Genomic DNA, 12,284 nt, shown 5'->3' with positions numbered 1-12,284 from the left:
CAAAGAACAGTACAGCACAGGAACAGGCCCTTCGGCCCTCCAAGCCTGCGCCGATCATGATGCCTGCCCAAACTAAAACCATATGTACTTACAGAGTCCGTATCCTTCCATTCCCATCCTATTCATGTATTCGTCTAGCTGCCCCTTAAATGCCGCGATCGTACCCACTCCCACCACCTCCCCGGGCAGCGCGTTCCAGACATTCACCACCCTCTGTAAAAAAAAAAAACACACGCCTCGCCTCCTCTATACTTTTCCCCACGCATCTTAAACCAATGTCCCCTAGTTCTTGACTTTTCTACCCTAGGAAAGAACATCTGACTCTCCACCCTAAACAAAAAAAACAGGAAATGCTGGAAAACCTCAACAGGTCTGACAGCATCTGTGGAGAGAGAGAATCGAGCCAACGTTTCAAGTCTGGATGACCTTCCGTGCGGCGTGTTGTTTGATAACCCAACCCGCGCGGTATTAACCGGCGAACCGGATCAGCTACCTGCTCTGTGTTCTGTACAATGAGTCGCTGAGCCGATTGCACCAGCTTCCCTCGAGCCTCGAGGGGTTAAATTTGACCCCATCCAGTTTGCAGTAATTTATCGCTTTGTCACTCGAGCCAAGGTGTTCACGGGTGTGAAGTGTTGCTGAGTCACAGTGTCCTCTTTGTCTTTATTGAATAGGTAGTTTGATCTACTCATCAAATATTCATTGAACACCTTCCCTCAGGCTTGACCCCTCCCTTCCCCCCCAAGCCACCTTATAGAAATATCACAGCACATGCGATGTTAATAATGCACCACCTTGAACAGTCAAACCAAGAGAATCACCCAGTAACTTGCACTCAATTGTTCCAAAACACCACACCCAGCCTGGGATGCAGCATTTAAACAACAGACTTTGTATCTACCAGAACAAACCAATTTTCCAGTGGACGCAAAGTTCTGTTTGCCCGCGTTTAGTAAAGAAACGTGGCTGGACCATTTCAAAGCCATATATTATACCCTTTGTTCAGGCTATTGTTTCTCACCAGGCATCAGCTGGTTGCCGCCTCTTCCACATGCAGAAGCAATAACTGACCCCAGCTGAGATTAGCTCACAATCATAGAAACCCTACAGTACAGAAAGAAGCCATTCGGCCCATCGAGTATGCACCGACCACAACCCCACCCAGGCCCTACCCCCCTTATCCCTACATATTTTACCCACTAATCCCTCTAATCTACGCATCCCAGGACTCTAAGGGGCAATTTTTTAGCATGGCCAATCAACCTAACCCGCACATCTTTGGACTGTGGGAGGAACACAGTAAGAAGTCTCACAACACCAGGTTAAAGTCCAACAGGTTTATTTGGTAGCAAATACCATAAGCTTTCGGAGCACAGCTGTAGAGATTTGCATTCTAATTAGTATTCTGTAACTTGATTTCTGTGTCTGTGCACTGTTTGAGAACAGATATCCACTCCATCTGACGAAGGAGCTGTGCTCCGAAAGCTTATGGTATTTGCTACCAAATAAACCTGTTGGACTTTAACCTGGTGTTGTGAGACTTCTTACTGTGTTTACCCCAGTCCAACGCCGGCATCTCCACATCTGTGGGAGGAAACCAGAGCACCCGGAGGAAACCCATGCAGACACGAGGAGAATGTGCAAACTCCACACAGACAGCGACCCAAGCCGGGAATCGAACCCAGGTCCCTGGAGCTGTGAAGCAGCAGTGCTAACCACTGTGCCACCGTGCCGCAGTGTGGCTTGCTTTTTATTCATTCGTGGGACACGGACGTCGCTGGCTGGGTCAGCATCTACTGCCCGTCCCTAGTTGCCCCCTTGAGAAGGTGGTGGTGAGCCGCCGCCCTTGAATCGCTGCAGCCCACCTGCTGTGGGCTAACCCACAGTGCCGTGAGGGAGGGAATTCCAGGATTCTGACCCAGCGAAGGAACGGCCGATATATTTCCAAGTCAGGACAGTGAGCGGCTTGGAGGGGAACTTGCAGGTGGTGGTGTTCCCCCATGTATCTGCTGCCCTTGCCCTTCCAGATAGGTGGGCTTGGAAGGTGCTCTCTAAGGATCTTTGAATTGCTCGGGTGGTAACAGCTTTGCATTTGAGGCCGAATTCGAGCCCCATCCCAGGTATATAATCAGTGCCGAGGAAGGTCTGCGTTGTAAGAGGCACTGCCTTCGATTGAGGTAGAAATGAAGACTTCTCTGCCTGTTCAGCTATTATAAATGTAAAAGATTTCATGACACAATTTAAACGGAAGAGTGAACCTCCCGGGTTTCTTGGCCAATATTCCTTCCTCAATCTAACCATTAGATTAACTGCAGTTCGCTGGTGTAGCTGAATCTTCCTGTGTGCACAGTGTCTGTGCAGTAACTGTGCCTGTATTTAGTAGGAAATCAGAGTGTTGTAACATGGTAACGGGTTATCTTCCTTTCCGGCTGGAGCTGAGCAGAGAACTCTTGGTCAGAATTGAACCAACATGTGCAATATTTAGTCGTTTTGTTCCAACCTACAAAAATAAGCTTTTATTTATGTAGTGTTACGATCCCTGCAGAGACCGATGCCTTTACAAAGATGTTTGAAATTCCAGATTCTTGCGGACTGACCGGTCGGTGAGGTTCAGGGTATCGGATCAAAACCCTGTAAGCCGATTATACGACGGCTTTCGAGCTTGCCGGCCTTTTGTGATGGGGCGGCGCGCGGTGGCACAGTGGTTAGCACTGCTGCCTCGCAACGCCAGGGACCCGGGTTCGATTCCCGGCTTGGGTCACTGTCTGTGCGGAGTCTGCACGTTCTCCCCTGTGTCTGCGTGGGTTTCCTCCGGGTGCTCTGGTTCCCTCCTACAGTCCGAAAGATGTGCTGCTTAGGGTGCATTGGCCGTGCTAAATTCTCCCTCGGTGTACCCGAACAGGCGCCGGAGTGTGGCGACTAGGGGATTTTCACAGTCACTTCATTGCAGTGTTAATGCAAGCCTACTTGTGACACTTTGAAATAAACTTTAAACTTTATGTACTGGGCAGCCAGATCCCTCTGTACCACTGGGTTTTGCAGTCTCTCTCCATCTAAATAGTATCTTTTTCTATTCCTGCCACAAGTGGATAAGTTCACGTTTTCCCACATTGTACTCCATCTGCCAAATTCCTTGCCCACTCTTTTAAACTGTTTATGTCCCTTTGCAGACTCTCTACTGCCTCTTGATAACTTATTCTCCTACCTATCTTGGTGTCAAATTTAGCTACCATCCCTTCATCCAAGTCATTGATGTAGATTGTACATAATCGAAGCCCCGGTGCTGATTCCTGTCACTGCTTGCCAATCTGAAAATGACCCATTTATCCTTGCTCTGCTTCCTGTTAGCTAGCCAATCCTTTACCCCTACACCATGTAATCTTACTTTGTGTAGTCACATTTGATGTGACCCCTTACCAAATACCTTCTGGAAATCCAAGCACGCCACATCTATAGATCTCTCTATCCACTTTGCTTGTTACTTCCCAAAAAAACTCATATAATTAATTAAGCATGATTTCCCCCCTCGCAAACCCATGTTGACACCTCTTATTCATTCGTGGGATGTGGGTGTCTCTGGCTAGGTCACTTTGTTACCCATCCCTAACTGACACTGTGATGGTGAGCTATCTTTTGAACCGCATCTGATCAAGAAGGCAAATGGGATGTTGGCCTATATCGCAAGGGGGATAGAATATAAAAGCAGAGAAGTCTTGCTGCATCTGTACAGGGCATTGGTGAGGCTGCAGCTGGAATACTGTGTGCAGTATTGGTCCCCTTACTTGCGAAAGGATATATTGGCCTTGGAGGGAGTGCAGAGAAGGTTCACCAGGTTGATACCAGAGATGAGGGGTGTTGATTATGAGGAGAGACTGAGCAGATTAGGTTTGTACTCATTGGAGTTTAGAAGGCTGAGGGGGGATCTTATAGAGACCTATAAGATAATGAAGGGGCTGTATAGGGTAGAGATGGAGAGATTCTTTCCACTTAGAAAGGAAGCTAGAACTAGATGGCACTGCCTCAAAATAAAGGGGGGTCAGTTTAGGACAGAGTTGAGGAGGAACTTCTTCTCTCAGAGGGTGGTGAATCTCTGGAATTCTCTGCCCACTGAAGTGGTGGAGGCTACCTCGTTGAATATGTCACGGATAGATGGATTTCTGATCAGTGAGGGAATTAGGGGTTATAGGGATCAGGCGGGTAAGTGGAACTGATCCACTTCAGATCAGCCATGATCTCATTGAATGGCGGGGCAGGCTCGAGGGGCTAGATGGCCTACTCCTGCTCCTGTTTCTTATGTTCTTATTTCTTATGTCCTTATGGATTCCAGTGTAGGAACATTATCAGTGCAGTTAGGGAGGGAATTCCAGGATTTTGACCCAGCGACGGTGAATATATTTCCAGTAAGAAGTCTCTCAACACCAGGTTTAAAGTCCAAAAGGTTTATTTGGAATCACGAGCTTTCAGAGCACTGCTCCTTCCTCAGACTCACCAGTGGACAGGCTCTGGGGAGTCAGGAGGTGAGTTACTCACCGCAGAATTCCCAGCCTCTGACCTACTCTTGTAGCCGCTGCGTTTACATGGCTAGTCCAGTTGAGTTTCTGGTCAGTGAAAACCCCCAGTAGGGAAATTCAGCGATGGTAATTCCATTGAATAACAAGGGGTGGTGGTTAGATTCTCTCTTGTTGGAGATGGTCATTGCCTGTCACTTGTGCGGTGCGAATGTTACTTGCCACTTGTCAGCCCAAGCCTGAATATTCTCCAGATCTTGCTGCATTTGGACATGGACTGCTTCAGAATCTTGAGTCGTCGCCGATGATACTGCACATTGTGCAATCATCAGAAAACATCCCCGTTTCTGACCTTGAGGTGGAAGGAAGGTCATTGATGAAGCAGCTGAAGATGGTTGGGCCTGGGACTCTACCCTGAGGGACTCCTGCAGAGATGTCCTGGAGCTGAGATAATTAACCTCCAACACCCACTGCCATCTCCCTTTGTAAGAGTTTTAACAACACCAGGTTGAAGTCCAACAGGCTTATTTGGCAGCAAGTGCCATTAGCTTTCGGAGCGCTGCTCCTTCTGAAGGAGCAGCGCTCCGAAAGCTAATGGCATTTGCTACCAAATAAACCTGGTGGACTTTAACCTGGTGTTGTTAAAACTCTTACTGTGTTTACCCCAGTCCAACGCCGGCATCTCCACATCATCTCCCTTTGTGCCAGGTATGACTCCAACCAGCGGAGAGTTTTCCCTTGATTCCCATTGATTCCAGTTTCGCTCGGGCTCCTTGATGCCACACTCAATCAAGTCTTGCCTTGATGTCAAGGGCTGTTGCTCTCACCTCACCTCTGGAATTCAGCTCTTTTGTCCATGTTTGGACCAAGGCTGTAGTGAGGTCAGGAGCTAAGTGCTCCTGGCAAAACACACACTGTGCATCAGTGAGCAGATTATTGTTAAGCAAGCGCCGCTTGATAACACTGTTAATGACCCTTTCCATCACTTTACTGATGATTGAGAGTAGACTGATGGGGCGGTAATTGGCTGTGTTGGATTTGTCCTCTTTTATGTGTACAGGACATATTGGGCAATTTTCCATATTGCTGGGTAGATGCCAATGTTGTAACTGTACTGGAACAGCTTGGCCAGGGCTGCGGCAAGCTCTGGAGCACAAAGTCTTCAGCACTTTTGCCGGAATGTTGTTAGGGCCCATTGCCTTTGCAGTATCCAGTGCCTTCAACCGTTTCTTGATATCACGTGGAGTGAATCAAATTGGTTGTGATGTTGGGAATCTCTAGAGAAGACCGAGATGGATCATGCGCACTTCTAGCTGAAGATTGTAGCAAGTGCCTTATCTTTTGTTCTGGTGTGCTGAGCTTCTCCATCATTGAGGACGGTTTGTCCTTCAGGACTGGAGCAGCTTGGTCAACAGTGGCGCTACTGAGCTACTCTTGGTGATGGACATGGAATTCCCTCCCCAGAGTGCTGCAATGCGTGGTGCATGCGAGGTTGCGAGTGCATAGACTCCACACAGACAGTCGCCCGAGGCTGGAATTGAACCCGGGTCCCTGGCGCTGTGAGGCAGCAGTGCTAACCACTGTGCCACCGTGCCGCTATGTTTTACTCCTCTGTACTCTAGAGGTTTGAAGCAATTGAGTGCTTGGCTAGGCCACTTCAGAGGGCATTTAAGATTCAATCACATTGCTGTCTGTCCGCTGGACACTTTGTCATGGCTCATAGTCACTTAAGCACGATATCAAATGGTGACCTATGCCCACACAAAATTATCCAAGCACTGAGTCTGTGCCTTCAGGAGAAGAGGGAGGGGGGAGGGGTGGGGCACGGGGGGTGGGGGGGGGCACGGGGGGCGGGGGGGGGGCGGGGGCGGCGCAGGGGGGGGGCGCGTTGAAGGGGGATTTTTCTGTCACTAATAGTGGAATTGTGTTCTGCACCCCCCCAGGATAGGCCATCACAGTACCAGCGATGACAGCTCAGCCTATCGCTCCGTGGATGAAGTGAACTACTGGGACAAGCAGGACCACCCCATCTCCAGGCTCAGACACTACATGGTGAATAAGGGTTGGTGGGACGAGGAGCAGGAGAAAGCTTGGAGGAAGCAGTCCAGGAAACGGGTAGGTATCACGGCAGCCAGCGGGACAGCGTTGCCATAATCCTTCCAAACACTTCCTACATCACAACAGTAACTACACTTCAATGCGTGTTTCAGTGGTGGTAAAACGCTTTGTCACAGCCTGAGACACAGTTCGGGACAGAGGCTGAAAATGAATTAGGTTTTGCCAACTCCATATTTTTGCCAGTAACTCACGACAGTTGCTTTTGTTACTCAGCCGCACAACTCGGGCAAGGAAGTTCCCGCTTTATTCATTCGTGAGATGTGGACTTGTTTATTGACCATTCCTTGCGAGGGTCTGGAGTCACTTTCAGGCCAGACCAGACCAGAAACATAGAAAACAGGTGCAGGAGTAGGCCATTCCCGCTTTCTCTCCTCCTCAAGAGAGATACCTCTTTATCCCTTTAGCCTCAAGGGCCACGTCCAGCTCCCTCTCAAACGTATCTAGCGAACTGGGCCCAACAGCTTCCTGTGGTAGAGAATTCCACAGGTTCACAACTCTCTGAGTTCTTCCTCATCTCAGTCCTGATTGGCTTGCCCCTTATTCTTAGACTGTGACCCCTTGTTCCGGACTTCCCCAACATCGGGAACATCCTTCCCGCATCTAACCTGCCCAGGTAAGGATGACAAATGTCTTTCCGGTGGCACAGTGGTCAGCGCTGCTGCCTCACAGCGTCAGCGAACAGGGTTTGATTTCCGGCTTGGGTCACTGTCTGTGTGGAGTCTGCACGTTCTCCCCGTGAGTGTGAGGGTTTCCTCCGGGTGCTCCGGTTTCCTCCCACAGTCCGAAAGACGCGCTGGTTAGATGCATTGGCCGTGCTAAAGACTCCCTCAGTGTACCCCAAGTGCCGGAGTGTGGCAACGAGGGGATTTGCACAGTAACTTCATTGCAGTGTTAATGTAAGCCTACTTGTGACACTAATAAATAAACTTTTAAAACATTTCCCTTAAAGGACATTGGTGAACCAGGTGGGTTTTTACAACAGTTGACAATGGTTTTATGGTCATCGTTAGACTTTTAATTCTGGATTTTCTATGGAATTCAAATTTCACTATCTGCTGAGATGGGATTCGAACTCGGGTTCCCAGAGAATTACTGTCTAGTCATAGAAACTTAGAAAAACTACAGCACAAAACAGGCCTTTCGGCCCCACAAGTTGTGCCGAACATATCCCTACCACTTAAACCTACCTATAAACCTCCATCCTATTAAGTCCCATGTACTCATCCAGGAGTCTCTTAAAAGACCCTATTGAGTTTGCCTCCACCACCACTGACGGCAGCCGATTCCACTCGCCCACCACCCTCTGTGAGAAAAACTTCCCCCTAACATTTCCCCTGTACCTACCCCCCCAGCACCTTAAACCTGTGTCCTCTCATAGCAGCCATTTCCACCCTGGGAAAAAGCCTCTGAGAGTCCACCCGAACTATGCCTCTGAACATCTTATACACCTCTATTAGGTCTCCTCTCATCCTACATCTCTCCAAGGAGAAAAGACCAAGCTCCCTCAGCCTATCCTCATAAGGCATGCCACTCAATCCAGGCAACATCCTTGTAAATCTCCTCTGCACCCTTTCAATCTTTTCCACATCCTTCCTATAGTGAGGCGACCAGAACTGAGCACAGTACTCCAAGTGGGGTCTGACGAGGGTCTTATATAGCTGCATCATTATCCCCGGACTCCTAAACTCAATCCCTCGATTGATAAAGGCCAGCACACCATACGCCTTCTTATTGTCCAGTGACAATACCACGACATCACCACCGCTTTACAAAATAATACATGATCTTTGTGATCTCTTTTTTTAAAAATTCATTCGTGGGACATGGGGCATCGCTGGCTGGGCCAGCATTTATTGCCCATCCCTAGTTGCCCTTGAGAGTAAACCACATTGCTGTGGCTCTGGAATCACATGTAGGCCAGAACAGGTAAGAACGGCAGATTTCCTTCCCTAAAGGACATTAGTGAACCAGATGGGTTTTTTCGACAATCGACAACATCAGTAGATTCTTAATTCCAGATATTTTTTATTGAATTCAAATACCACCATCTGCCGTGGCGGGATTCAAACCCGGGTCCCCCAGAACATTCGCTGAATTTCTGGATTAATAGTCTAGCGATAATACCACTAAAGTTTATTTATTAGTGTCACAAGTAGGCTTACATTAACACTGCAATGAAGTTACTGTGAAAATCCCCGAGTCACCACACTCCGACTCCTGTTCGGGTAACACTGAGGGAGAATTTAGATGGGCAATGCACCTAACCAGCACGTCTTTCAGACTGTGGGAGGAAACCGGAGCACCTGGAGGAAACCCACGCAGACACGGGGAGAACGTGCAGACTCTGTACAGACAAGTGACCCAAGCCAGGAATCGAACCCGGGTCCCTGGATAATACCACTGGGCATCGCCTCTCCTCCTGGACTGGTTTTGACTGACTGAAGAAATCAAGGGCATGGGGGAAGGTAGGGGAGGAATCTCCAGAGTATTCCTTTGTTGTCTCGGTGACAAAGGTTACATGTGTGGGAGAGGGATTTGGTGGTGGGAGAGGGGTTAAAAGTGTGTAGTCACGATGCTCTGACCATCATGATGTGTGTCTGGCTTGACTTGGTATCTTCCTGCTCATCATTCTCATACCTCCAACCCTCGGGCAATTGGTGAGTCAGTGTTGCCAAGGTCAGCGTGTGTGAGCTCATCCACTCCCAAGTCCAAAAACACTAATTAGAATATTTATGTATTGTGAGAAGGAACAAAGTGTACACATGCACGCGCACACATGCACACATATACATAAGAACATAAGAAATAGGAGCAGGAGTAGGCCATCTAGCCCCTCAAGCCTGCTCCGCCATTCAATAAGATCATGGCTGATCTGATAGTGGGTTCAGTTCCACTTACCCACCCACTCCCCATAACCCTTAATTCCCTTAATGGTTAAAAATCTATCTATCTCTGACTTAAACACATTTAACGAGGTAGCCTCTACTGCTTCATTGGGCAGAGAATTCCAAAGATTCACAACCCTCTGGGAGAAGAAGTTCCTCCTCAACTCTGTTCTAAATTGACTCCCCCGTATTTTGAGGCTATGCCCCCTAGTTCTTGTTTCCATTGTAAGTGGAAATAACCTCGCTGCCTCTACCCTGTCTAGCCCCTTCATTATCTTATATGTCTCTATAAGATCTCCCCTCAACCTTCTAAACTCCAATGAGTACAGGCCCAGTCTACTCAATCTCTCCTCATAAGCTAACCCCCTCATCTCCGGAATCAACTTGGTGAACCTTCTCTGTACCCCCTCCAAAGCTAATATATCCTTTCTTAAATAAGGGGACCAAAATTGTACACCGTATTCTAGATGTGGCCTCACCAGTACCCTGTACAGTTGCAGCATGACCTCCCTGCTTTTATACTCCATCCCTCTCGCGATAAAGGCCAACATTCCATTTGCCACCTTGATTACCTGCTGCACCTGCAAACTGAGTTTTTGTGATTCATGCACAAGGACCCCCAGGTCCCTCTGCACAGTAGCATGTTGTAATTTTTCACCGTTTAAATAATAGTCCATTTTACTATTATTCCTTCCAAAGTGATAACCTCACACTTACCAACGTTATACTCCATTTGCCAGATCCTTGCCCACTCACTTAGCCTATCCAAATCTCTCTGCGGACTCTGTGTCCTCCACGCAATTTGCTTTCCCACTCATCTTTGTGTCATCCGCAAACTTTGTTACCCTACACTCGGTCCCCTCCTCCAGATCGTCTATGTATATGGTAAATAGTTGAGGCCCCAGCGCCAAACCCTGCGGCATGCCACTAGTCACTGATTGCCAACCGGAAAATCACCCATTTATTCCGACTCTCTGCTTTCTGTTAGATAGCCAATCCTCAATCCGCGCTAACAATTTACCCCCAACTCCGTGTACCTTTATCTTCTGCAGCAACCTTTTGTGAGGCACCGTATCGAATGCCTTCTGGAAATCTAAATACACCACATCCACCAGTTCCCCTCTGTCAACTGCACTCGTTATATCCTCAAAAAATTCCAGTAAATTAGTCAAACATGACTTTCCCTTCATGAACCCATGCTGCGTCTGCTTGATTGAACCATTCTTTTCCAGGTTTCCTGCTATTTCCTCCTTAGTGATAGATTCCAGCATTTTCCCAACTACGGATGTTAAGCTAACCGGCCTGTAGTTACCTGCCTTTTGTCTACCTCCTTTTCTAAACAGTGGCGTCACATTAGCTGTTTTCCAATCAGCTGGCACCTCCCCAGAGTCCAGTGAATTTTGATAAATTACAACTAATGCATTTGCTATTACTTCTGCCGTTTCTTTCAGCACCCTGGGATGCATTCCATCCGGACCAGGGGACTTGTCTACCTTTAGTCCCATTAGCCTACCCAGCACTACCTCTTTAGTAATAGTGATCGTTTTAAGGTCCTCACCCCCTACAGTCCCATGACCGTCAATTATTGGTAAGCTATTTGTGTCCTCCACTGTGAAGACCGACACAAAAAGCTTGTTTAAGGCCTCCGCCATTTCCTATTATTAAATCCCCCTTCTCAGGGACCAACATTTACTTTAGCCACTCTTTTCCGTTTTATATATTTGTAAAAACTTGCATACACACAAACACGCATGCATACATATCACCCGTGTATGCATGCATGCACATATACGCGCACACACATACATACGCGCGCGCACACATATACACACACATACACACACACATATTCACACGCGCTCTCCCTCACCCGCATTCACTCTCACACATCCCTAAAAGCCAGAAGACAAAATGTAATCAAGAAAGGGGAATGGAATGTTAGCCTTTATCTCGAGGGAGCTCAAAAACAAAGGGAAGGAAGTGATGCTGCTGTTGCCGAGAGTGGTTTTGTGTGATTAAATGTTGACAGGACGCTATGGCGGGTCTGTTTAGCCACATGCACTAATTTTAGTCAAAGACTGTGCCTTTGTTCAATCCCGGTTCACGTAGTTGCGTGTATTTGCTAAGCAAATATCCACCACCATGCACTGCTGCTTCACAGCTCCAGGGACCTGGGTTCGATTCCCGGCTTGGGTCACTGTCTGTGTGGAGTTTGCACATTCTCCTTGTGTCTGCGTGGGTTTCCTCCGGGTGCTCCGGTTTCCTCCCACAGTCCAAAGATGTGCGGGTTAGGTTAATTGGCTGTGCTAAAATTGCCCCTTAGTGTCTTGAGATGTGTAGGTTAGAGGGATTAGTAGGTAAATATGTAGGGATATGGGGGTAGGGCCTGGGTGGGATTGTGGTTGGTGTAGACTCGATGGGCCGAATGGCCTCTTTCTACACTGTAGGGTTTCTATGATTCAGTGACTCAAGGTAGTATGGCAGTCACGACAATCATGCACCCACCCATATTGCTTTTATCTTAAGCACACACACACAGATTAAATTTCACTTGCGATGTTGGCATGCCAAGATAACCTCTCAGATCACATACCCAATTGCAGTATCACTCAAATTTTTATTTACATGTCAGAAACGCATAAGACATAGGAGCAGAATTAGGCCACTCGGCCCATCGAGTCTGCTCCGCCATTCAATCATGGCTGATATTTTTCCCATCCCCATTCTCCTGCCTTTTTCCCCGATCCCCTTATTAATCAAGAACCTATCCATC

The 12,284-nt window shown here is 47.9% G+C and overlaps 1 protein-coding gene across 2 annotated transcripts in view; it reads left to right on the top strand.

Annotated features, from left to right (window-relative positions):
* The window catches only part of bckdha (branched chain keto acid dehydrogenase E1 subunit alpha), a 65,701-nt gene that overhangs the window by 45,496 nt on the left and 7,921 nt on the right, over positions 1-12,284 (top strand). For both annotated transcript variants that reach the window (XM_078241682.1, XM_078241683.1), the window contains exon 8: positions 6,452-6,623. In XM_078241682.1, coding sequence (XP_078097808.1) covers positions 6,452-6,623 — 172 coding nt within the window. The remainder of the gene's footprint in view (positions 1-6,451; positions 6,624-12,284) is intronic.

Source organism: Mustelus asterias, chromosome 24 (assembly GCF_964213995.1).
Source record: "Mustelus asterias chromosome 24, sMusAst1.hap1.1, whole genome shotgun sequence".
Classification (NCBI taxonomy): Eukaryota; Metazoa; Chordata; class Chondrichthyes; order Carcharhiniformes; family Triakidae; genus Mustelus; species Mustelus asterias.
Note: the sequence above shows the minus strand (reverse complement) of the source record. Positions and strands in the feature narration are given on the sequence as shown.